The sequence below is a fragment of the Myotis myotis genome, unplaced genomic scaffold (assembly GCF_014108235.1).
Source record: "Myotis myotis isolate mMyoMyo1 unplaced genomic scaffold, mMyoMyo1.p scaffold_m19_p_3, whole genome shotgun sequence".
NCBI lineage: Eukaryota > Metazoa > Chordata > Mammalia > Chiroptera > Vespertilionidae > Myotis > Myotis myotis.
In genome coordinates, this window is record NW_023416335.1 from 99,351,989 (window position 1) to 99,379,369 (window position 27,381).

The following is a 27,381-nucleotide window of genomic DNA, read 5'->3' on the forward strand; positions in this document are numbered from 1 at the left end:
AAACTGTAAACCTACTTTTGCCCCACCATGTATATGTGTGTGGAGCACACATTCCTTCCTCCTTCCCTCCCTTCCTTCCTTCCTTCCTTCCTTCCTTCCTTCCTTCCTTCCTTCCTTCCTTTTTTCCTTCCTTCCTTTACAATTTAATAAGCTAATCCATGAAATGACATCAGGAAGCTACCACATTACTGAGGTAGGCTCCATCATTTGGGAGAAACAAGTGCCAAACCAAATGGAATTTTTCTTAACAAATGCTAAGATGTGGAGCTTTACTTAGAGATCATTTCAGAAATGTTAAGATGGAGAAAAGTTCCCTAGGGCTTCTCAGAGTTCATTTCTCACATCATCAAAAACCATCCTGCCTGTGGATAACTTAAAGAGACACACACACAATGTTCCTTGAAGGAAATGCCAGGGCAGTTGGCTGGAATAGAAAAATGATTGGATAGAATTCTTAACCCCATTAAAAAAAAATCGATACCTCCCATAGTCCTTTTTGCTTGAGCAGATAAGCCAGCTAAGTAATCTGACAGTTGCAGAATATTGAAAAATAAATTCATGCAATAGCTAGTACATAAAAGGGTTTCCAGAGGGAGAGAGGTAACAATAAAATGAAAACAAAAGAAAACAAAAAGGTGGAGAATTTGAAAACACAAGCTCATCAACACACACAATGCATTCTATAGCTCATTGTTATTTAGAGGAGCTTCTACTACTAAAGCGTAAATGCATTGTTTTGTTCATCTAGTAAGTTCAAGGTAGGGCTTGATGACTTTAAAATGACAGTATATACTTCTATAGAACATACACTAAGGTACTATTGTTGCTCCATTTGTTAAGGGACAGAACAGCACTAGAAGTCATTCTTTAATTGGCAACATCAGGAAAATGCTTTGTCATTTACACTAAATATACTGTCCTTTTAACTGTAAGGGAAATTCATACTGAGCATGTGCAATGGAAAGAAAGCTGGCAAATGTCAGTGTGAATAATGGGTGAAAAAAAGGAATGAGGGGGTGTGGCATCTCAATCAAGAATAAAATGAAACTATAAAGCAGCATATGGACTGGATAACAAATCAAAAGCATGTTTATCCACTGAAGGAACTGGTTAATGGAGACTGCCAGCACGTTGCCATGGAAACACTGACTGTTGAGCTGCACCATCTCATACCTTATCCAATACATTCCTGGTTGTTGGTAGTAGTCCAAAGACCCTGATCTCTTGATGGTAAACCCGTGGTCCAGCTGAGCAGAGAGAAATGGGGCAACTCAGTGGATCAACATTGTGCTAAAGAATTAAGACTCCAGACCAAGCTGTTCTTCATTGACTATACATGGAAATATAATTATAATGCATCTTCTGTGGGGTGACTAGCTAATATGCTAAGTCTGCACATTGAAAATAAAAAGACAAGAAAAGACACTAATCTCTCATGAATACTCAAAGGCCATTTGCTAGAAAAAAATCTAATTTCTCAAACAGGTTTTGAATGCACATTTAACAATGTCCTCTCAATTTCAAAAAATATAAATACCTTTTCATATTCTATAGAATGGAAAATGCTTTACAATTAAATAAAATACTGACATCATCTTTAGCCACCTCTGAGAAAGCAGATTGGAACCCCAAAAATCTTACCCCTTTAGGCTTAAATTTGATGGCTTCATAAATATGAAATAAAAGATTAAGAGAATCAGGTTTTGAATCCCCATAATTACAGCAAATTGGTTTTCCTCCTTTAAGAGTTAATCTTCAAAATCAGAGCTAAGCTTAAAAAAATCAATTACATTTCTAGCCCTGGCTGGGAGGCTCAGTCGGTTTAGTATCTTCCCATGCACTGAAAGGTTTCCAGTTTGATTCCCTGTCAGGGCACATGCCCGGATTTCGGCCAGATCCTGGTAGAGAAGGGTTCAGGAGGCAGCCGACTGCTCTCACATTGATGTTTCTCCCTCTCTCTCCTTCTCTCTTTAAAAATCAGTAAACAATCTTTTTTAAAAAATCAATTACATTTCTGAACTAAAAATATATAGTGTAAAGCAGTAAATTTTCTCTATGAAAATATAGAAAAAAAATAGTTTTCATTGCGTATTAAAAATGCATATTACAGTTAAGTACTTATGATTAACAAAAGGTGCAATAAATAGGAGACAGGACAAGTTCTCTAAGTTGTTCATCCTGGAATAGGATGTTAGCCTTTGGCTATCTAGGAATAAAAGATTCAGTCCCAAATTTGAAAAACAGTAATCATGCTGTGTACCCACTCCACTCCCCAATCTGCCCTCGACTGGACAAGGACTGGACAAGCTGCACCCATTCTTTATCAGGAGGCTCATGAGTGCTTTCAAGCGTGGTCATGCTGCAGGGCGATGCTGCAACGCTGAGATGCTGACGACTGCTTCTACCTCTAAATTCACAAAAGGCATTTCAAGTAGATGCTGAGCAGGAGGCATTTAAAATAAACACTCCTCAGAGGACTTGGTATTCTGATTATAAACCAGGCTCTCCCAGTGTACACGGGACAGCAATGTGAGGTTTTAATCTTTTAAACAATGTACATTTCATTTTCTTTAGAAAAAAAAGACGAAGCACTGTTTGTGCTTTTGCTAGAGGATGAAGGCCTGAACTTCGGTTTCAGTCTGGGAAGATGGCCACTTAGTACCTAGTTCTCTATTGCCATCTGCAGGCCAAGTGTCACTAACACCACGTCTCTAGCCCAGTATCACAATTATTTTCACCCTGATTAGTATGGATTTGTTGTATTAGTCGGAAATGCTCTATTTGCATGATAAAAATGCAAGAGAACTTTAAAGCATTTTGGAAATTATTGGTTAAAATAATAAACAGGGTTAAATGAGGAAAAATAAATTGAAACTGACATCTTAGTCATTGGTTCTTCATCTAGCTGAGCAAATCTAATAATGCCTCCTTCCCTTCCCTTAGCTATCAGGAAGTCCACCGTTAAAATGTCATCTCTAATTCCATTTTATGTCTATAAATTGCATTTTAATAACCTTTTGTTTCCTTATTTCTGTTCTGTTGGTTTTTTTTTTTTTGATTATTTGTTTGTTTTTAATTTCCCAACTACTGGCAAAGGTAGCAGAGGGAAAATGGAGTCTTTCTGAGAAGTAGAATGTTGCACTTTTAAGGACAGCAGTGGGTTTCCACCTAATCACATTGCCTGACCTAAATGTAAGAACATCTTTTTCCTTTTAGGACTGTATGATCCTTGTGAGCCTCCAGCTGATAGTTAATCTTCTAGCCTATTCAAGGACCTCTTGCAACCTTAATATAAAGTTGTCATTTGTCCTTTCTTCAGCCTCAATAAGGTAGCGGGTGGGAAGCAGAGAAGAAAAAATGACACCACCAGCAAAAAACACTAAGATTCAGAACCACGAGTGCATATTAAACTATGCTCATGTAACACATTACACCTGTATCTAGAGTCTGTTATGATGGTTGGTTCTTTCTTTCCTCTGAGAAAGAAAAAATGTAACAAATTCTTTTGTAAGCAACATTAATCTCCAGCAGGTAGTTAGGTTTCTAGAGAAAGAGAAATACCAGTTAAAGACTAATGATTTAATTGTTGATTTCCTGAAAAAAAGAAAAAAACAAAAGCTGATTGATACTACATCCTAAATAGTATTTTTAAAAGTTTGAAAGAGTGTAAAAAATTCAGTCCTAGAATAGAAGATGTTTAAAATAAAGTACAAAGAAAAGAAGAAGAAGAAATAAAATACAGTACTTGATAGCCTCCAGGGAGAAGTATGCATGCTCATGGGAAAAAAATTCTGTCTGAATAAAATTTATGATGAAATCAGTTTTTTTCTATATACATCAAATAGAAGTCATTACAGTGTTATATTCTTTACAGAAATTTCAATCATGTGGGTGAATTAATAATTATATTACATCATTAATTGTCAAATGGTTTTTATGAAGGCTATTCCTTCTACAGAATATTGTTCCTTTGCAGTTATACTTTAGTTTGAGTTGGAATATTACTTAATTCCAAGGTTTCTTTTTCTTGTGGTAGTCCTCTGAGACTCCTCTTTTGCACTTTAAGAATGGGAACACTGTTATAGAGTGTAAATGGACTTAACCAGTACCATTCTGAAAGATAATAACAAAGGCAGCCAAACTGTCCAGTTTCTAATTCTCAGCCCTGCTCTGGGATTGGTGACTCTCTCATCCTTCCCTCCCACCCCAGGTTCTCATGGAGAGTTTGGACATTTATGAGGGGAAAGCATCCTGGAGAAAGTGCATATATGATGGTAAGGCAGTTTCTCCAGAAACAGCTCTGAAATTTAGTGATATTCTCTTTCATGCTTGAAATATTAATTCCAATAGTCAGCATGTAAATTGTGCTTTAGAGTTGACAAGGTACTTTATCAGATACTTCTCCAAAGCATTAATTATTTTGTGTCTTAGTTAAGTTGGTAATTATTTTTTTAAAAATTTGTAGTGGATAAAGAAGATTAAGCATGCAACTAATGCGTAACTCAGCAACACAAAGCCCATTTTATAATTTATAAGTCTATTACCAGTTTGTACAGTTTCCATGAAATATGTTAGTGATGATCTGAGAAACTGATATTAAATTGCATTCAAAATGGTCCAATTATGATATTTAGGGAAAAATTATTTAGCATCTGATCTTCAAATGCTAACTGGAGTTTTTTTGAAATCTACTTAGATAAAGTTTTAGGTTTTGGAATTGATCCAGGTTTGATTAAAATAGGATTTCCCCTCAAATCTGTCATTGTCCATTGGAAAATTGTTCTGAAGTTCTTGTCCTTAGTCATTATAAGATTCCCAGAATACCATAAACAAACAATTATGGAGCAACCCAGTCAAATTTAACCAAAGACAAATTAAAATGAAAAATAAAAACAGGAAAAAATTAGAGTGGTAGAGAAAGCACCCTCTCTAGCAGCTGTAAGCTCTCAACAGGAGCAGAAAAACAGTCCTTTTCATGGACAAGCGTGCTGGCAGTCCATTGCAAAATAAAATTGTGGAACCAAAAGTTTCGGTATAGACGTATAACTTGAATGAATGATGAAAACAGAGTATAGAGTGTCTGGTTTAGTTGAGAACCACCAGGAGATTATTACTTTTAAAAATTGCGATAGAGAATGCTGATAATAAAGAATGCGGACAATCTAGGAAGACATGGAAGACAACGTACTTCTACATTGAATTTCCTTAGAAGTACTAAAGACAGAGGGCAAGAAGAATAGATTGCAATTTTAGATCCTTAGCAGCACTGAAATTCAGGTATACATACTGTCAAGTGTACTCATGAACCAGTTACTCACAAAAGGGTTCAATAAAAAAACATGAAATGCAAGCCGTAAAGAAAGTATATGCATGTATTCATGCCATCTGCAAAATCTGGAAGCTCCTATCAAATATTTAGTAACCCAGATTTGGGGTTGGTTATATCAAATATATCAGTTACATATGTTTAGTTTTATCTGGAGCTCCAGCACAATAAAAAATAAAAACAAAAATGCTGTAATCATAGTTAAATATTTAGTATTGCTGTTGAGCATGAAGTACTATTTAGTAGCATAAATACTTTTTACCATTGGACAACATAGTGTCTCATTTCTTTGTTTAAAAAGAAAAACAGTTTAAGTGATTTCACATTGAATATGCTGTTAAAAAAATGAAATTATTAAAAACAAGTAATCTGGGACTTGAATATCCTCTAGAATATGACACCAGGAAGTATGAGGTTTCATTATTTTTCTACCCAATTTAATCTTTGCCTAGAGCTGCTCTCAAATTGCATGTAGTGTGTGTCTGCATGTATAGAACAGGAAAAAAAAAATCTGTGTAGCTACATCAATAAAATGTTAAATGTTAAAAGACTTTCAACTTTAAAAATGAAATTTCTAAGGAGCAAGACATTGTAATTTCTTTGTGTGTTCACAGCGATTCAATTTCCCTGAAAATCTTACTGTGTAACCTTTCTGCTCCGTTTTGGCTTTCATTTAGGTCTCGTACAAAGAATCATACTGTTCCAATTCTCTCTGCAATGTCGTGTTTCTCAGCTTGCCTTCCCTCCAAGGTCCTGGCAAAAGAATATAATGAACTCCTTTCCTCAGAGCTCAAAAGTTTGCATTGGCACACAATCCAGTGTGGGGGAGGTTTTCTGCTTTAAAAAATAAATCATGAAATTAATATAAACTGCAAGACACCCTGGAGGTGTTGGATAATGATGTGACGACCTGGGAAATCATCAGCAAAAACACGTGATGTATTTTAGCCCCAAGCTCCCTCAGTGCTTTAAACGGTCGAGCTGTCTAAAGAAATGACCCATTCTGCTGTCTCTGGGTGGAATCTCCTGAATAATGCTTGTCTCCTAGGTGGATTGCTTTAAAACAAGTTATAGGTGGATATTTCAGATGCTTACTGCTATGACAGAAACTCCAGCTGCTGTGCTATTCGGCTTGGGGCCTGTGTTGAAATGCTTCTTTATCTTTCCAGCTACTGACAGCTGATGTTCATTTTCTGGGAGGCCGTCATCCTGGGCCGGGAGGGTGGGAAAGAAATAAAGGAAGGAGAAAAAGAAAAAAATGAGATATGAGGAATATGAGGCCAAGATCTCCTTGTGATAGGCAGTGATCTTAACATTCATAAGATTTCAGAAATAAACTGGTCAATGTCTTCTCATTAAACACTGTTGTTAGAAGTACAGCTCTAAGGTCTCATGCATTCCCACATCTGCCCTAAAATTAATTTGGTGTGTCATCTGTCCCTCAGAGTTCCCTAAATAAAAATTGTTATTTCTATTGTTTCTAATAAAATAATTTCAATCATAGCTCCAGAGACATATGTCAAAGAGCAAGTTAATCTGGACAACAACAATAACAAAACATCAATGTAAACATTTTTATTTTCTGATCCAAGAATTTTACCCTCTTATCCCATCATTCAGACCCATACCCAAGAAGACTGACACACTTGGGCTCCTGCAAGCTACTCAATCAGCCATTCTATAACCCCAGACAACCTTCCAGGCAGAAAGTTCTTCCTTAAGTTTTAAATCCTCCTTGCAGCATTCAAATCATCTGTTATGACATACTTCACATTGGAGCTCATTTTAACTAAGGCTTCTGCTCTCTGCCAAAGCTGTCTGTGATGGAGGCTTCACAGATTGCTCTCCTTGTTAGCAATACTGTTAGAATAACAATAACCCAAGTCATAAGTATGTGCCATCACTTACTAGATTATGATCAAAAGGCTGCACAATTTTTGGAGACCAGAGACTGTGTTTTGTTCACTGTGAAACCCTCAGGTCTTAACATAGTGCTTTGGCACATTGTAGATGCTTAGTAAATACTTGCAAAATAAATGAATGGATGTATAATAAAGTGTTTGTTACTATCTCTTAAAACCAAAGATCCTGGCAGGACTTCAGTGCCATTCATCATTTTCCTTCTCCCCTTCCTCTCCATCTTTCCAAACATGACATGCTTACTCTTTTGCACAACATGGACTCTCCACATGGGATCTACTCCTTCTTTTAGCATTTGGCTATTTATTTATTCAGCAAATATTAACAACATGTTGACAGTGGACCAGGCACTAGAGTAAGTGGTGGGAAAATGAGGGTGAGCAAAAATAGGCATGGGCTTTGCTCTTATGTACCCTGTCATTGCTCTTCTTCTTCTTCAAAACTTGGGTCCAAATCACCTGTGTCAAAACACTTGCCCCTATTAAACACAACTTATTCTAATGGTTCTTCTGTAAACTTCTAATGCTCATTTATTCTATATATTTGCCTCCCTACTTATATATTATTTTTGATGCTAGGTGATTTTGTAAGTATAACACACACATATTATTATATGTATACACACACACACAAGTATATGTATACATTCACAAAGTATATATATATATATATATACTGAACTCTTGTTCTTTTGTACCATGCCTTCCACATTTTTTGTAATCTTTAACAGAGGCTCTTGGCTCAGTGCTCTACACACAGTGGATTCTCAATTTATGATATTCTTGCATTGGTTTATTAATGGTTAGAAGAAGAAACAATTATTATGCTTATTGACTCACATCTGAAACCAAATCTAGAGGAAGGAAGTTTGGCAATGATGCAGAGTGAATTCAAAAAAATTTTAAAAGTCTGTATTGTGGAAAGAAATAGAAATGGAATGAAAGTCAGTTACGGCAGCAGTGAAATGACACTTGGGGAGGGAAGAGAAACAGGGACATATGAAGTGCCTGCTGTGTTAGGGATGGGAGGGGGGAACAGTCTCTGCCCACCAGAGAACCTTGCAAACTACTCGGGAGACACAGTATGGACACACTTTGTCAAATAATAAAACAGGTTAACAAGGTGAGACGGAGCTGTCCCAGGCAGTATAGCCTTATGGCTTAGCTAGAAACATGGAAAGACTTCAGAGGAGACAGGACATATTTTCCTTTGTGAGCAGTCAGCATAGGCTTCATGAGGATTATGGGACTGGACCTGGTCCTAAATGATAGGGAACATATTGACAAGTAGAGAGAAGGGAACGTGAGGTTTGGTGTACAGATGCATGTGAGTGGGAAGCCACAGGGCATGTTTGCCAAACAATGAGTCAACCAGTTTATCTCTGGTTAAGAGTTTATGTGGGAGAGTAATGGCAAACAAAGGAGAAAGAACAGAAGATAGGACACAAATGAATACCAAAAAGATCCAAAGACTGGAGTCTTATTTAGGAATAAAGCAAAGTTTTTTAGTAAGGGGGGTAGCAAGTGTGGAGGACTACAGCCCTTTACTCAGATGTTTTACAGTACAGTTTCCAGTTCCCAACTCTCCTAGTGGGAGAGAAGTCCTGCGATAATCGCAAAGATTAGGATTATGCCAATCAAAGTGTTAAACACAAGGACAAATTCAATGGTGTATGCAAATACTTTTTTTAAATGGTGGATGAAACAGCAGGCCCTTGGGATCTAAGTTAGAATGTTGGGAATATTTAAACATTTGACAAAGGATGAAATGATGTGCCTTTACTGAAGGTTTTACAAATATTAGTCTCACATATCTGGCAAGGTTTGGGGTTCTGCCCCACCCCCAAGATTACAGATGTAATTCCAGTCACCTCTTGGGAGAGTTTCAGGCTATGTCAGGCAGTTATTTGTATGTGCTTTAGACTATAAAGAAGCAGATGGGCCCTGATTGGTTTGGCTCAGTGGGTAGAGCGTCGGCCTGTGGACTGAAGGGTCCCAGGTTCGATTCTGGTCAAGGGCATGTACCTTGACTGCGGTCACATCCCCAGTAGGAGGTGTGCAGGAGGCAGCTAATCAATGTTTCTAACTCTCTATCCCTTTCCCTTCCTCTCTGTAAAAAATCAATAAAATATATATTTTTTTAAGGAGCAGATGGAAGGAAAGTTTTTTCTCTTTAAGACAAAAACAAACAAACAAAAAAACCCTTGAGGGTATTTGAAGTCTCAGGGTCAGAAGCTAGTGGCAAGGAAAAGTTGGAAGACAGGAAAAGGCACAGGATGGAGGGGGAAATGAAGCAGTCTGCCTTGGGGAAGTGTAGGTTTCTCTTTGTCTTTGGTGCAAGATGAATTAAGGAGAGAAAGAGTGAGGCCTGTTTTGAGGTGGAGGGGAGGCAAGTTAAAAGAGAGGCAGAAAGAGGAAGATGACACAAGTGTTAATTGCTTTGTGGTGTGTGCTAATGACTTACATCTATGATCTCCTTAATCCTCAGATTATCCTCTACAATATGCCTTATCTGTCCCATTTCAAAGATAAGCAAACTGAGACTCAGCAAGGTTATTCGCTCAAGGTCACACAGCTAGGTCTAGAACTTTTGTGCATTCATTAGCATGATATCTGCTACAAAAGGGCTCCCTAAGTGTTAAATGGAGGAACTCAATGACTTCTTTTCCATGATAAAAGTGGCACTATAGTGAGAGGGTGGGAGAGTTAGATTAGGAGCTGAAAAAAATGGAATACTGTATTTGGACAGGCCTGAATGGAGCCTGGGAAGCCTTTGAATGAAGGTCAGTTAAAGTGATACTGAGCACTTCAGGAGGCCCTTTGGATTGCAGTTAGAAGCTTCTATCAAGGAGAGACTTATATGAGATAAGGCAATGCAACCTGTTAAGGTGGGGGCTCTCAAATCCCATGTGGAGCAGGCTGTGCTAGAAGCCCCAGCTAACAATGGATGACATAAAGTAGCATTGGGTCAGTGTGGGTCTGTGATTGGCACAGGTTGTGTTTAATATCCTGGGTACACATACAGAGGAAAAAAAAAACAACAGCTGGGATTTCATAGCAGCAGTCCCTATGTAATTTACTGAGGAAGATTTACCTTGATGCTCAGTCCTGCCTCCTCACTTCCCCACCATTGGGCATCCTTACCAGAAATTTCCCTTTACCTGAGTTCTTTTCCCTGCCAGCTCTCATCACTCTCACAATGGACTTCCTTATCATTTCCTGGCCCTGCACTGGTCCTAATCTTCTGTAAAGACTCCTAGCAACTCTTTTAATTAATTAGCTAATTAATTAATATTTTTAAATTTTATTTTTTGTTGTTGAAAGTATTATAGATGTCGCCTTTGTTTTTGTTTTTTGCTTTTTTCCCCATTGACCACCTCCTCCCCGCACCCACCTCTCCCAAGCCTTCACCACACTATTTGTGCTTAGCGACTCTTTTACATATTATATCCTAGGGGCTCAGGCCTCCAGCTTTAAATTCTAGTGAAGTTTTCAATTTCTGTTTGGTTATTAATTCATGCTGAAGCAACGTAATGAAAGTAGTGAAACAACCCTCAAAAGATGCTTTTGACTTCAAAAATCTTAAAACCGTTCAGAATTTGTTCCCACTGAAATAAGGTATCTCAGCTAGAGAAGGTAACACACACACACACACACACACACACACACACACACCCCACAGTAACTAAAAAGTCTGTAGTTTCTTATCGATTTTGAAGGCTTTGAGCATAATTGAATTAAAAGATATAAACAGATGGTTTTGTTGGGACCTAATCTGTACCTGAGGCATATGGATTGATGATGGAGATTTAGTTAATTTACTGTCTTGCATCAATAAAATAAATAGGGCCATTAAAAACATACATTTTTATATACATCTTTATCACCATTATTCTGAATAGATTATGTGCCAAAAATGTGCTATGAATTTTCTAAACGTGACAAACCTGGAAGTATGTTACAAATAGTTATAGTATTATTACCATACGTTTTGGTATGTAGTTTCTGGGAGTAGTTTCTTGTTTGACAGAGGCTGGTTGTGGTTTGAGGTTAGTGGTTTTTGATTTAGAAATTCCCATCCACCACTTGACAGAGCATTGCAATTGACAAGAACAAAATTAGTTTGCAAAATGGAAAATGAACTCTCACAGCTGTCTGTAGGAGACCTGGTCTCCATTTCTCCAGCGGATGTTGGGGAGGAGGTGGAGGCCTGGACATGAAGTCACTCGGTTGAGTGAATTTCCCTCCTTAGGGAGACCATTCCAGGGGTCATGCTTCAGAAAATCCTCCTCCCTCATGGAGTTTTGTTTTTGGATCATGGATCCGGTTTTCAGTCTATTCATTGCAGACCCTATTATTAATATCTGTAAATTTATGAGCATTTTACCCCCAGAATATTCCAAGTTAGTTTTAAACAATCCCAAGTGCCCTAGAGCACTCTTCAATAGCAGCCATGTTTCACATCCCAGTGTGTGGCCCCTTGACTCATGCTAATCATCCCCCACTGCACAGTACCCCAGGACTTTTTAAAAAATATATATTTTTATTGATTTCAGAGAAAAAGGGAGAGGGAGAGAGAGACAGAAACATCAGTGATAAGAGAGAATCATTGATCAGCTGCCTACTGCATGCTCCACATTGGGGATCGAGCTTGCAACCATGGCATGTGCCCTGACCAGGAATCGAACTGTGACCTCCTGGTTCATAGGTTGACACTTAACCACTGAGGGTATCCCAGGACTTTTGACTCCCTTCAGCTGAGTCCTAGACATCCTCTTATGTATACAATTCACACTGCACTTGGGGAGAAAATATGAAGTAAATTAAGATCTACCTTGGAGAAAGGAGAGGATAAGATGCCCAAATGGAAAGTGGAATTCCAAGTCATCATTCACAATTTATGAATATGGATAAGTGGTTTTACTTATTAATAGTGGCCCTGTGCATGAATCTGTGTATGAGTAGCTCACTGCTGCTTGCCTCAGCTGGCCGCCCTGTCCACCACTGCTCGTAGCTCTCTGCCCCATGTAGCTCACTGCCCCGCCCTCCTGCTGATCGGTCGTTACGCCTCATGGTGTAACGACCATTTGCATATTACCTCTTTATTATATACGATTACAGCATCTCTAGAGTTCTCTTACTTTCTGACAAATGCTGCCAGCACCATGAGATGAATGTTTACAGTATATATTTTTGTGTGTAGGGCTGATTTTTATTAGCATGAGACATCTTGGTAGATTATTCAGGCTGTTGTTTTGTTTTTGTTCTTTTCCCCTCACTTTCTTCATTCTTTTAATATAATTTAGCTTGGTGGTATCTTTTCAAAAGAGTAGGTAGGTGAAATAAAGGAAGTAAATGGAAAGGCCAGGAAGGTGATAGGAAGTTTTAAATTGGTTAAATAACTACCTTTGACTTATTTAAATCAGTCCTTTCCACTAGGAAATCACCTGGAAACTTCTAAAATTCCCAATACCCAGATGCCAGTGCAGACCAGTTAAATAAAAATCTCTGGGTACAAAACCCAGGTATCAGACCTTATGTTAGAGACTCCACTGAGCTTAATGCTAGAGACTTCTTTGAGCTTCAGTTTCCTCATTAGTAAAATCCTATATAATAAAGAGGTGATATGCAAATTGACCATCACTCCAACATAGAAGATGACCACCCCCATGTGGACACAATATGGCCAGCAGGGGAGGGCAGTTGTGGGTGATCAGGCCAGCAGGGGAAGGAAGTTGGGGTGGCCAGGCCTGCAGGGGAGGGCAGTTAGGGGCAACCAGGCCTGCAGGGGAGGGCATTTAGGGGCAACCAGGCCAGCAAGGGAGGACAATTTGGGGTGACCAGGCCTGCAGGGGAAGGCAATTGTGGGGGGCAAGGCCTGAATAGAAGGGCAGTTGGGAATGACCAGGCCTATAGATGAGGGCAGTTGGGGGGGGGACCAGGCCTGCAGGGGAGGGCAGTTGGGGGGACCAGACCTGCAGGGGAGGGCAGTTGGGAGCAATCAGGCCTGCAGGAGAGGACAGTTGGGGGATGACAAGACCTGCAGGGAAGGGCAGTTAGGGGCAACCAGGCCAGCAAGGAAGGACAGTTGGGGGTGACCAGGCCTGTAGAGGGCAATTGGAGAGGACAAGGCATGCAGGGGAGGACAGTTAGGGGTGACCAGGCCTTCAGAAGAGGGCAGTTGGGGGTGATGGACTGGCAGGGGAGGGCAGTTAGGGGCTACCAGGGCTGGCAGGAGAGGGAAGTTAGGGACAATCGGGCCAGCAAGGGAGCAGTTAGACGTCAATCAGGCTGGCAGGGGTGTAGTTAGGGGTGATCAGGCTGGCAGGCAGAAGCAGTTAAGGGCAATCAGGCAGGAAGGCTGGTGAGCAGTTGGGAGCCAGCAGTCCTGGATTATGAGAGGGATGTCCAACTGCCCGTTTAGGCCCAATCCCACTGGACATCCCTCAAGGGGTCCCAGATTGGAGAGGGTGCAGGCTGGGCTGAGGGACACCCCCCCCCCCCCGCATGAATTTTGTGCACCAGTCCTCTAGTTAGTAAAATAATTGGAGGTGAAACATAGTTCATAGAATTAACACATTGAGATGGACCTTCATCCTAGAGCAGTGGTTCTCAACCTGTGGGTCGCGACCCTTTCACAGGGGTTGCCTAAGACCATCGGAAAACACATATGTAATTACATATTGTTTTTGTGATTAATCACTATGCTTTAATTATGTTCAATTTGTAACAATGAAATTGGGGGTCACCACAACATGAGGGGCTGTATTAAAGGGTCGCAGCATTAGGAAGGTTGAGAACCACTGTAGAGTATCAGAAAATAGCATGGGATAAGATAGGAATTATACAAAGGGTATGTTTTTAGTTGTCAGTCTTCTAGATAGTTCCTTAAATGTTATCCTTGCTTTTAGTAAATGTTTTGAGGGAATCTAACAGGGAAAACTGAAATGACAACAGAAGTCCAAGTTCCAGAGGGAGCTGTGGATCCTGATTGTCAGCAAAGTGGGACCATGTGTAAAAATGTGTACAACACAGGTTGAGAAGGTAGAAGTTCCTGCTAAGACATGTATATACTGCCTAGGAATAAGAATGAGCAACTTAGTTTTCCAAGGATAATAGGCAGAATCTTTTTTTTTTCTTTACCCCACTATTGGGATTTATTGATGTAGGGTCATATGGTTTGGAATCAAAGTAAGGAATTATGTGTTTTTAAGAGCATTCCAGCCCCCTCAAATAAAGGGACAAATTTGCTCACAGTCACCAAGTTATCTTATAGTATACTAGAGGCCTGATGCACAAAATTTGTGTACTGGGGAGGCATCCCTCAGCCCAGGCTACACCCTCTCCAATCTGGGACCCCTCGGGGGATGTCCACAGGGATAGGGACTAAACCAGCAGTCAGACATCCCTCTCACAATCTGGGACTGCTGGCTCCCAACCGCTCACCTGCCTGCCTGCCTGATTGCCCCTAACTGCTTCTGCCTGCCAGCCTGATCACCCCCAAACCACTCCCCTACAGGCCTGATTGATGCCTAACTGTTCCCCTGCTGGCCCGATTGCCCCCAACTGCCCTCCCCTGCTGGCCTGATCTTGCCCCCAATGGCCCTCCCCTGCCAGCCTGGTTGCCCCCAAGTGACATCCCCTGACTGCCTGATCTCACACCCAACTACCCTCCCCTGCCAGCCTGATCACCCTTAATGGCCTCTGCCTCTGCCCCCACCACCATGGCTTTGTCTGGAAGGAAGTCGGACATCTGGAAGATAGCCAGTTGACCTGGTCTAATTAGCATATTACCCTTTTATTAGTATAGTTAGATTATATAGGATAGGATTGCTTAAATGGGGGGAAAAGCCTTTTTCAGCAGGAGGAGTTGCTCTTGGCAGACAAAAATACATAATCTCTATATCTGGACTGATAGCCAGCCATATGCACTATACTGCCAAAACAGTCATTTTAAAACCCCTCCTCAGCCCCCACCTTAGGTTCTGCTTTCACAGTTCACCCAGATTAGGTTCTGATTGGTTGGTTTCTATGCCAGTCAGCGTCTCCGGGCCTATCTTCGGGCCTGATCAAAGAGTCGGGCTGATTAGCCCCCTTAGAGGCCTGGAGAGAAACAGAGGTGTGGCTGCTGGGGAAGCCCAGAGAGAAAGAGAGAGGCAACAGCTGATCAACAGCTGTCACAGAGGCTGTGGATCAGACCCTGCCTTGCTGTCTGCAGGCTTCTCTCCGGGCCTGATCCGCAGCCCCCTTGGCAGTCAGTGCTGGGTCACTACACCAGTACCGGCTACAGTCAGTGCTGGGTCACCACAGCAACCCAGCACTGACTTCCGGTGTTTGATCGAGCCTTAGGTCCTTATGGACCCTGGCTCTTTATATATATAGACTAGAGACCCAGTGCAAGAAATTGATGCACTTGGGGGGTGGGGGGGGGGCTTCAGCCTGGCCTGTGCCCTCTCACAGTCAGGAGCCCTCAGGGGATGTCCGACTGATGGCTTAGGCCTGCTCCCAGTGAGTAGCAGGCCTAAGCCATCAGCCGGACATCCTTAGCACTGCTGCAGAGGTGGGAGAGGCTCCCGCCTCTGCCACTGGTCTCGCCAGCCATGAGCCCAGCTTCTGGCTGAGTGGCACTCCCCCTATGGGAGCACACTGACCACCAAGGGGAAGCTCCTGCATTGAGCATCTGTTCCCTGGTGGTCAGTGCGCATCATAGTGACAGGTCGTTCGCCATTTGGCCAATTTGCATATTAGCCTTTTATTATATACTAGAGGTCTGGTGCATGAAATTTGTGCATGGAGGGGTGTCCCTCAGCCCAGCCTGTACCCTCTCCAATCTGGGACCCCTCAGGGAACATCCCTCTCGCAATCTGGGACTGCTGGCTCCTAACTGCTCTTCTGCTTGATCACCCTTAACCACCGCTGCCTGCTGGCCTGATCACTCCTAACTGCCTCTGCCTCAGCCCCTGCCACCGTGGCTTTGTCCAGAAGATGTCCAGTCTAATTAGCATATTACCCTTTTATTACTATAGAGGAATATTCACATCCTGCTGGATCTGGTTCCACAGGATGTTTCTTTACCAGATTCCTCCAGGATGGAGCTCTGACTCCTCCTCCAGGAAGCCTTCCATGGCACCCTCCGCACAGACTGGTGGGGATAGCCCTTCCCCCATTGCCCTGTGACTATCTGGTTTTATCAGACAGAACTCCTGGAGGGCAGGCCTGATAGGCAGTGATCCTCTGATAATAATATGCTTAAAAATCTAAAATCAATCTATGAATCTCTTTCCTCCATGGGTTCTTTATAAGCTTGCAAAGGCCACATTTCAAATTCAGCTTTTCGGTTTATTCCAGGGGTCCTAAAACTTTTTAAACAGGGGGCCAGTTCATTGTCCCTCAGACCGTTGGAGGGCCGGACTATAGTTTTAAAAAAAAACAAACTATGAACACGTTCCTATGCACACTGCACATATCTTATTTTGAAGTAAAAACAAAACAAAACGGGAACAAATACAATATTTGTATTTCCATGTGGCCCGCAGGCTGTAGTTTGAGGACCCTGGTTTATTCTCTGGTTAAAGTGTTAGTCTTTCTAGGGCAATTGGACAACTTGTGGACCATGGGTTTTTAAATAGCATGCATATAAATCAGAACCAACTGTTACCATTGAGAGAGCCTGTCTGTGCCTCTTCCACCCTGTACATCTAAGCATGGCACCTAGGTAAGTTACTTTGAATAGGTTGCTAACTTGTATGAACAAACATAATGATGACTATGTACATAGGAAGTATTTTGTGCTTTCATATACAACAAAGGGAGGGTAGATGTAGTGTGGTGCATAAGAGTTTAAAGCAAATGGGCTTGGAGTGTGGGTTCCTGACTGCAAATATTAACTCAATTACAAACTTAGCTACTTTGGACAAGTCTCCTACCATAACCTCAATCTTCTCATCTGTAAAGTGGGTACAATAATACCCATCCTGCCTATCTTGTAGGCTTATTACAAGGTTTACATGGGATGCTTCCTAACTCTTCCAACTTCATGGAAAAGGATAAATTTCATTTAGGGCCCTGGAGTAAATGCAAAGTTTATGAGGCTGGAGGTAACCACTCTGGACTCTGGTTACCTGCCTAACTATTCCAAGGGCTGAGGGAATGAATATATTTACTTAATGGTATACCAATGCAGAAGCTCTGTAATATAAAAATATTTAAAACAATTCTTAGCTGTATATCTATCTATACATGCTCATATTCACATACATTCTCCTGTCATATACTTATAACCTTCCAGTGGGGTGTGAGGAATCAGGTTCAGATGTGTAAAGTTCCGGAACTTAGTCCAATAGCCATTGAGTGGCAGGCCAGGAACAAGATCTCAATGTCATGTCATCTCAGATGTAATCTGTCTCAACCCTATGCTTTCAATCATACTTTATCATAAAAAATTAGTTATTTTGGAAAATATTACTTAACTAATTACCAAGGTGATAATTCAGAGAAGTAGAATATTTTGTTGCCTTTGACTTATAGCCAAATCATTCAAAGCTATAGGGAAGATAGCAAAATTTATATCAAAAGTTAGCAGTTTTATAATTGTCCCTGTATAGACAAGTTGTCCATGTCCATATCTACATCCAATTCTATATGTCTTCTATTCTGACAGTAAGAACTATTCAACCTTATTATGGACTTCCATATGTCAGTTGGGATCTATATCTAGGTTATACAGTCATCGGGCAGAACATAATCACTTCATGTATGTAAGGTACTTAAAATAATTCTGGGCAGACTCTAAGTTAGGCACACAATAAGTATTAATTATAATTATTCAAAACAAAGCTGTTCAGTCACTCATGGGGTCAAACACTAATGACTCTGCACTGAAAAATTCCTTCATAGCTAAAGAAATATCATTAGACCCTGGTACTCATATAATGGCAGCAGCATCTGGGGGCTTTTAGAAATTCAGAGCCTCACATCTACTATGACAGAATCTGCATTTTAATGAGATCCCCAGATAAATTGTGAGCAGAGGCAAGTTTGATAAGTGCTTGGAGGACTCCAAGGTGTATGCAGAAACCATTTGGTCACTTGTATTTTTGGCAGAAATGATACAAAAGTAGCACTAACTCAGAAAATCTGCTCCATTTTATTGATGTATTCAGACCTAATATGGGCCACAGAATGTAGATTGTGGGGTGGGGGATAGTGATCACGTGTCCCTCCCCAGTAGAAGGCAGTGTCATCTGAATCAGAGAAAATGCTTTGTGTAAGGGACCATGAGCGTGCGTATTAGTGTGGGTATGTCATGGTCCTCGTGGAACAAGTGTGCAATCCTGCAACTACTATGGCATATTTTAGGGGAAATAACAAACACATTTTAATAAGAAGGTGACATTATTAGGAAATCTGCAATTGTAAATATATGGAAAAGAGGAAGTCACTTACATTTACCCAGGGATGCTCAAGGACCTGCATGGCTGAAAATCGCTGATCAACATTGACCAACAGCATCATGGTGATAAGCTCCTGTAAAAAGGAACATTCAATTCTATTTGTCTAACTTTTAAGGTCAAAGATAATAGCCATAAGTCTTTTTTCCCTTTATCCCACTGGGTGTTTTCAAATGCAGAAGTTCTATTTTATTTAGAAAAGCTCTAAATCTTAAATATATGGTGTCCCAAAAAATGTATACACACACTTTGAATAATTATAAAATCAGTGTTTATTAAAATACATTTCATTTTCAAAATTAAGCTGTCAGCTGTTAAAGTGTGTATACATCTTTTTGGGACACACTGTACTAATATATCAACTCAACTTACCCACAGTTACTTAATATCGTTAGAAGTTAAAGGAAAGGTGAATATTTGGAATTATAAAAACATAGCTTATAGTGGATGGAAAAAATAAAGTGAAATTAATATTAAAATCAATTTAATGAAAGTATTTTTAGTAGAAAAAACAAATACACATGTTAAAGAATTAAAATTCATTTATTTTTCTAGGATTTTTCACTTTAAAAATAATTTTCTAAATTAATTTAATATAAAAATCAAATTTTAAAAACACTAACTAAATTTTCTTTTGGCAGCTGAACGTAAAAATGTGTTTTTTCCCTCAACTTCAGGATGGCATATTTAAGTATGAAAGAAAGTTATAAGAAAAGACATACAGAATTGCCAACAGCTAGTTGTTAAAACAAAAACTATATTTAGTAGCCAAAGAATTCTAAGAAAAATTGCTTCAAAAATTTCCAGATCAATCAACACAAATAAAATAGACCTATTAAGCAGTAAATGATTCATTGGCCTGAAATAAATAAAACTTTCCCTTAAGTTCAAATTTATCTGGACCAGAAAAGCACAGCTTGGGTTATAATGATGAGTCTGTCATACATTTGTCAACTTTGAATTAGAAGTTCCCATGTAATAACATGGTTATATATATATTTCCTCATTGCTTACATTCATAGGCTCTGAGTATCATTCCATGATAGTGATAATTTATTATTATTTTTTAAAATTCTCACCCAAGGATATTTTTTCCATTGATTTTTTTTTTTTTTTTGAGAGAAAATGGAGGGGAGGGGGATGGAGGGAGAGAGAAAGAAACATTAATGTGAGAGAGACACATCAATTGGTTGCCTCCCCTTTGCACTGCAACCGGGCCTGCAACTAAGGTACATGCCCTTAACCACTGGTAATCAACTCTGAGACCTTTGGTCTTTGGGCCTATGCTCTAATCACTGAGCCAAACTGGCCAGGGTGGGGATAATTAATCTTGCCAAAGATCTACCTTCTCTTCCTAACCTGGGCCAAGACTTATTAAAGCAACTATTATCTGTGATGCTCTTTGCCAGGTGCCATGGGGGTGTAAGAAATAGTCCTATCTGTCAGTGACTTCCAGCTCTTATGTTTATGGAGTGATGGCATGTTATGGAAAGAGTTGGAGAGGTTTTTAAAAAGCCTGTTCACAGGTGAAATCATCTCCATGCCCACCTCAGCAGATTTTTCCCACATGTTTTCACTTTTCTTCTGGCACTTTTCTCAATTCCCCTAATTTCTTTAGGTCTAGAGGTAGATTCTTACACAGTTGGATAATATGAGAAACTTGGGCCCAACATACATAATTTTTTCTATGGAAAGTGGCCAGGCCTAAGGAATAATATTTTAAATTGAATTCATACTCAGAACACAGCAAAAGAAAAGTTATATAGATTGAATAATCAAAAGATAATTACTTTTTAAGATCAATTTTTCAAAAATTTAAGCCAGTCAGTGCCTAGAGATATAAGTTTGAGATCAACTGAAATATTTTGTTGTGTTTTTTATCTTTTTTTTCCCCCAAGGTTAAAATCCCCTTGTTTATTTATTTCTTTTCCTGTTTTTTTTTTATTAATTAAATCTTTATTGTTCAGATTATTACATTTGTTCCTCTTTTTTCCCCCCATAAGTCCCCTCCACCCAGTTCCCACCCCACCCTCCTCCCTCACTCCCCATCCACTGTCCTCATCCATAGGTGCACGATTTTTGTCCAGTCTCTTCCCGCATCCCCCTCACCCCTTTCCCCCACAAGAATAGTCAGTCCACTCGCTTTCTATGCCCCTGATTCTATTACAATCACCAGTTCATTCTGTTCATCAGATTATTCACTTGATTTTCAGATTCACTTGTTGATAGATGTGTATTTGTTGTTCATAATTTGTATCTGTACCTTTTTCTTCTTCTTCCTCTTCTTAAAGGATACCTTTCAGCATTTCATATAATACTGGTTTGGTGGTGATGAACTCCTTTAGCTTTTTCTTATCTGTGAAGCTCTTTATCTGACCTTCAATTCTGAATGATAGCTTTGCTGGATAAAGTATTCTTGGTTGTAGATTCTTGGCATTCATCACGTTGAATATTTCTTGCCACTCCCTTCTGGCTTGCAAAGTTTCTGTTGAGAAGTCAGCTGACAGTCATATGGGTACGCCCCCGTAGGTAACTGACTTTCTTTCTGTTGCTGATTTTAAGATTCTCTCTTTGTCTTTTGCTCTTGGCATTTTAATGATGATGTGTCTTGGTGTGGTCCTCTTTGGATTCCTTTTGTTTGGGGTTCTCTGTGCTTCCTGGACTTTTAAGTCTATTTCTTTCACCAGGTAGGGGAAGTTTTCTGTCATTATTTCTTCAAATAGGTTTTCAATATCTTGCTCTCTTTCTTCTTCTGGCACACCTATAATTCGGATGTTGGTACGCTTGAAGCTGTCCCAGAGGCTCCTTATACTATCTTCATCTTTTTGGATTCTTTTTTCATTTTGTTTTTCCGGTTGGGTGTTTTTTGCTTCTTCGTATTTCAAATCATTGACTTGATTCTTGCGATCCTCTAGTCTGCTGTTGGGAGTGTGTATAATATTCTTTATTTCAGTGAGTGTATGCTTAATTTCTAGTTGGTCCTTTATCACAACATCAAGGGTCTCATTAGATTTCTTGTAAGTCTCATTAAGTTTATCGGCAGTTTCTAGAAAATTCTTGAAAAACCTTAAAAGTGTGGTTTTGAACTCTATATCCAGTAGTTTGCTTTCCTCCATTTCTGTCACTTGTGTCCTTTTTCTTTGTCTCCGCATTTTTTATGCTTCCCTGTGTTGATAAAGTGGTTTTATGTGCTAAGTGTCCTCTAGGGCCCAGTAGTTCAGCCTCCCCAATTACCTGAGGAGGACACTCTTGGTGCACCCCCTTGTGGTCTTTCTGCACAGTCTCATTGTAGTTAAGCCTTGATTGTTGTAGGTATCACTGGGAGGAATTGACCTCCAGGCCTATTGGCTGTGAGAATCAGCTGTGTCTGCAGTGGGAGAACTTCTGTGCTGGAGACACCCCTACGGGGCAAGACTTGCTTCAGAGGGGCTTTGGTGCTGAGTCTGCCCCCTGAGTGTGTCCTTTATTGATCCAAGGAGCTGCAAACTGGATGGTCCCACTCTGACCTCTAGGCACAATGGCTCCTGGATCTCTAGGGAGGTGCTAATCTAGCCTCTGCCTGAAGCTATCCAGCAAAAGCCTCCCTGCAGGGCTTGGGCAGGGCGGGTCCTATGGGATCAACAGGGAAGAGCTAACAGTTATGGCTGCTCTCAGAGGCCCAGCTTCTTAGTCTCTCAGCAATTGCTGCAAGCCCCTCCGAGAGAAAGCTGCCCTCAAGTTCCGACTGATGCCAGACAGTCCCGCTTCTCCCATATGAGTCTGGGTCCCCAGAGACTCGCCTGGAACTGGAGCTCAGAGCCTGAGACTCCCTCCCGATTGAAAATGACAACCATACCCTCAGCCGCCAGCCCACTCCATGTGTGCCTCTGTACCTTAGTATTTTACTTCCGCACTATGCCTCCTCTGAGTCTCGGTATGCTTTTCTCTTTCTTTCTAGTTGTAGAATTTCCACTCAGCCAGCCTTCCTGTGGTACTGGATGATGTCCATTCCGTCTTTTAGTTGTATTTTTGAAGTGGTTGTTCGATGCAGCAAACTCTGCTGTTTACCTATGCCGCCATCTTGGTTTTTCGTGTTTTTTTATCTCAAGGTCTACTAATGCCTCAGCGAAAGATTTTTAGCTTTCTTAGAGGTTGATCTTTTAGTTTTAATTGAAGAAAACCATATTCCTTGTTCCCCACTTCCTCTAAATTCTGGTTGTCTTTCAAGATCCAAGTTAAAGTGTAGCATCCTCATGATGTATTTCTTAATCATTTCAACCCATGTTGAGCTTCTCTACTTTGATTACTGTTTCATTCATTCACTCATTCATTTATGTATATTGAGTACCAGTTATGTACTGGTGACTAGGCACTAATGGTAGAGCAATGAACAAAATAAAAACATCCTTGTCTTCATGGAATTTGCATTCTAGTGGGAAAATAAATTATACAAATAAAACATATGCACCTATATATATCTATGTAGAAAGGTAGTTAGATGGTATACAAGATAGACATAAGGGTGTAGGTGCTATGGAGACAAATAAAGCAGACAAGGAAAATAAGATGAGTCAGGTAGGGTTTTAGAACTGCACCTCAAAACAGGGTGCTTCTGGAAAAGATTCTCTGAGAAGATAAAATTAAGTCAAGACCTAAAAGAGTTGAAACAATAAGCTGCACAGAAATCTAAGGTGGGCTGAAGCCTGGGGTGGGTAGGGCATGACAAGAGCCTATAGCAGGGTAAAGGGAATGATCGCAGGGAGAGATGAAGCCAGGGAAACAGAGGCACTTGAGAAGTTGAGATGGTTATAAACAGATCAGTTGATGACTTTGAATCTTAGAAAAACTAGCAATTACAAATAAAATTTGTTCAGAACTCATATTTACAATATCATTTAGTCTTTTTGGACATAATGAATCAGAATCAACAATTCCATTAAGACGCACAGGCTATAAGGAAGAGGAAAGCACTAGAAACCTACCTTCGCAGAATCAGAAACATTATCCCAGTATGGAGAAGGAAAGTCCACTTGTCCCATCAAAATCTGGTCAAAAAGCACCTCCTGGTCATCACCACTTCTGTTTAGATAAACGACAACAGTGAGAGAAAAATAGGACTAAAATGTCAACTCAGGATATTCTTAAGCATTGAAGCCCTTCCTTTCCCCTTAAATGTGTAAAATGAGTTTTAAGCAATTCAAAATGTTAATATGGAACAGTTTTGGTAAATTGCAATAAAATGAGTTTCTAAATTATATGAAGAAGATATATGGAAGGCATGTAAATTAGCATGCACAACATGAAAAACTAATAGACGTTATAAGTCAAATTCTTATTATTGTCTTTTTGTGCTGCAGGCTGATCAGATCTTTCTGAGAATAGAGAAATGCTTTGTTGGTGCTAATAAAAGATTGCTGCCCATACCCACGAAATGGAGGGAAGCCACAAAGCAGGATATACGTGATTACACCAGCTGCCCAGATGTCTACCTTGAGGCCATATCTGAAAAAGTAAGTGACATCAGAATTACAAAGTCAGACCAGGACAAAATTGCGGGGAATGGCAAAATAGGTGATTCTCCTATTCTAAACCAAAAAAACTGAACCAGACAAAACAAAAACCCAACAACAAACACTAAATTAAAACCCACCAAGTAAACAGAATTCAAGAAAAGAATAATAAAAAAGAGATTATCTAGGGTACATGAATATAAATCAAAGTAATGCATGGCTAGGTTCCTATCCAGATATCAGTTAGTGAAGGGTTTCAGCAAAAAGGTTTATTATAGTCATATCAATTTTACTTTTATGTTCAAGCACAGGTAATTTATTTGGGAGGTGATCCCAGGAAACACCAGCTAAGGAGTGGGGAAATGAGACAGAGAAGGGAAGGGAAGTTATCAAATCAGTTACTAATGAGGGCAACTGGGGCTGAATCTCCCTAGGAGCTCTGAGAGACTGTGGAAGAACAGGAACCTCAGAGTTTTCCAACAGTAGGGTGAGGAGGTTGGGGTATCTATAAACTCATTCCCAACAGTAATTGGTATCACTGCTGGGGTGGATATTAATTCCTTGTCACTGTAGCCTTTTTCCTACTCATTCAGGGAAAGATCCAGCAGCCCAAGGGAGCCCCTAAGAAAAGAGTTGCAGGTGCTGTCAGGTAGAAGTTATGAAATAGGTGGTCTTAAGGGTTTACAGATAGAGCACTGACAGCATCTACTACTTTAATCATCTTCCGAGTCCTATTTCAAACAATATGCTAATACTCATCAAGATATATATTTGAATAGAGACACTTCATAGAGACCTGTATAAATAAAACTCATGGATGATAACCAAGCCTCTTCCTGAAAATTAGATTTCATCTTTCCCCTAGCAAATATTTAGTGGATTTGCTCACATGGACCAAAACAAATTGGCTTGAGTTACTTGCCAGTCTAAAGCAACCCTTTTGGGACATCTGTGTTTTGTTTTGTTTTGTTTTGTTTTGCCATCACCATTTATCCCCTCTACACTCTCTTCCACCTCTACTCCTCTCTCCCCCAGCAATCACCACACTGTTGAGTTCTCTCTATGTCTCTCTTTTTCTTTTTTGCTCAATTCTTCCACCCTACCCCTACCACCAACACCATCCACCACCAGAGCTGTCTGCCTGGTCTCTATCTATGAGCCTGTTTCTATTTTGCTTGGTAGTTCAGTTTGTCATTAAATTCCACATAAGAATGAAATCTTATGGTACTTGTCTTTCTCTGACTGACTTATTTCACTCAACATGATGCTCCCCAGATCTATCCATGCTGTTACAAAAGGTAAAATTTTCTTCCTTTTTATGGCAGAGTAGTATTCCATTGTGTAAATGTACCACAGCTTTTTTATCCACTCATCTATTAGTATTAAAAGACACTTAGGCTGCTTCCAAATCTTGGCTATCCTATCTAATAATAGACAAACATGGTAATTAACTGTAACTTTGCTACCCTTCCCATTGGCTTATCAGCGAGATATGCAAATTAACTGCCAACCAAGATGGCGGCTGACAGCCAGGCAGCTGAAGCGAACAGGAGGCTTGCTTGCTCCAGTGATGGAGGAAGCCAAGGTTCCCCGCCTGCCGCTGCCAGCCTCTGAACTGTAGTCTAAGAAACAATGTTGCAATTATAGAAGCTAAACAAACCCCAGAAACCTGCTTTCAGCCAGCCAGGCCTCAGAGCTGGAGTTGCAACAGTGTTTCAATTATAGAAGCCAAACAAACCCAGATACCTGCTTTCAGCAGCCGAGGTCTCAGAGCTGGACCTGAGCCTCAGAGCTAAAGCTGGCTCTCAGTTCCAGTGACAGCCATAGAAGGTAAATAAATCCCAGAATTAAAAAAAAAACAAACAAAAAAACAGAGGTTGGGAGCTTCAGTCACCTGCCAGCCTGAAAACAGCCCTCAGCCCCTCACCCAGACTGGCCAGGCACCCCAGTGGGGACCCCCACCCTGAAGGGGGTGTGACCAGCTGCAAACAGCCATCATCCCCTCATCCAGGCTGGCCAGGCACCCAAGCGGGACCCCCACCCTGATCCGGGACACCCTTCAGGGCAAACCAGCTGGCCCCCACCTGTGCTCCAGGCCTCTATCCTATATAGTAAAAGGGTAATATGCAAACTGACCCTAACAGCAGAAGGACTGAGGATGACTGGTCACTATGACACACACTGACCACCAGGGGGCAGACGCTCAATGCAGGAGCTGTCCTCTGGTGGTCAGTGAGCTCCCACATGGAGGAGCTCTGCTCAGCCACAAGCCAGGCTGATGGTTGCCAGTATAGCGGTGGTGGTGGGAGCCTCTCCCGCCTCCTCAGCAGCGCTAAGGATGTCCGACTGCAGTTTAGGTCTGCTCCCCGCCGGCAAGTGGACATCCCCTGAGGGCTGCCGGGCTGCCAGAGGGATGTCTGATTGCCATCTTAGGCCCAATACCCTAGCCTAAGCCAGCAGGTGGTCATCCCCTGAGGGGTCCCAGACCGTGAGAGGGCACAGGCTGGGCTCTAGTGCACCAGGCCTCTAGTCTATCTAATAAAAGAGAAACATGCAAATTAACCATCACTCCATAACTCCGCCACTCAGCTACACCCACCACCCAATCAGAGCAACTATGCAAATTAACCCAACAAAGATGGTGGTTAATTTGCATACGTAGGTGCAGATTGAAGACTGACGATGACTGAAGATGGCAGCGGCCTCGGAGCTGGAGCGAGCAGGATGCTTGAGTTCCTCCCGACAACGGAAGAAGCCAAGCTTCCCGCTGGCCCTGGACTCCTCTCAAGGAGTGGCTGAGAGCCTGGGTCACCAGGGGCAACCCAGGCTTCCAGCCAGCCCTGGCTTCTGCTGGAGGAACTGGAAAAAGAAAAAAAAAGGAGGGGCTGGGAGCAGCCAGATCAGATAAGCCAAGCCTAGCTGCTGTGGCTGGGCCAAAGGCCTGGGTCCCAGGTGCCGGAGGAAAGCCGGTGACAGCAGCCAGGGAAAGGAAGGCCTATGTGCAAATCTTCATGCAACGGGCCACTAGTCCAATGATCAGCAAACTGCAGCTCGCGAGCCACATGCGGCTCTTTGGCCCCTTGAGTGTGGCTCTTCCACAAAATACCACATGCGGGCGCACACATACAGTGTGATTGAAACTTCATGGCCCATGTGCAGAAATCGGTATTTTGTGGAAGAGCCACACTCAAGGGGCC

The 27,381-nt window shown here is 41.0% G+C and overlaps 1 protein-coding gene across 4 annotated transcripts in view; it reads right to left on the reverse strand.

Moving 5' to 3' along the window:
• Positions 1-27,381, reverse strand: part of DCLK1 (doublecortin like kinase 1) — a 553,061-nt gene that overhangs the window by 20,419 nt on the left and 505,261 nt on the right. For 2 of the 4 annotated variants that reach the window (XM_036299717.1, XM_036299716.1), the window contains exons 13-17: positions 24,099-24,176; positions 23,657-23,753; positions 18,691-18,771; positions 6,422-6,535; positions 1,174-1,247 (exon numbers count right to left, since the gene is read on the reverse strand). In XM_036299717.1, the coding sequence (XP_036155610.1) occupies positions 1,174-1,247; positions 6,422-6,535; positions 18,691-18,771; positions 23,657-23,753; positions 24,099-24,176 (444 nt within the window). The remainder of the gene's footprint in view (positions 1-1,173; positions 1,248-6,421; positions 6,536-18,690; positions 18,772-23,656; positions 23,754-24,098; positions 24,177-27,381) is intronic. The other 2 variants (XM_036299715.1, XM_036299714.1) reach the window with 1 other exon arrangement.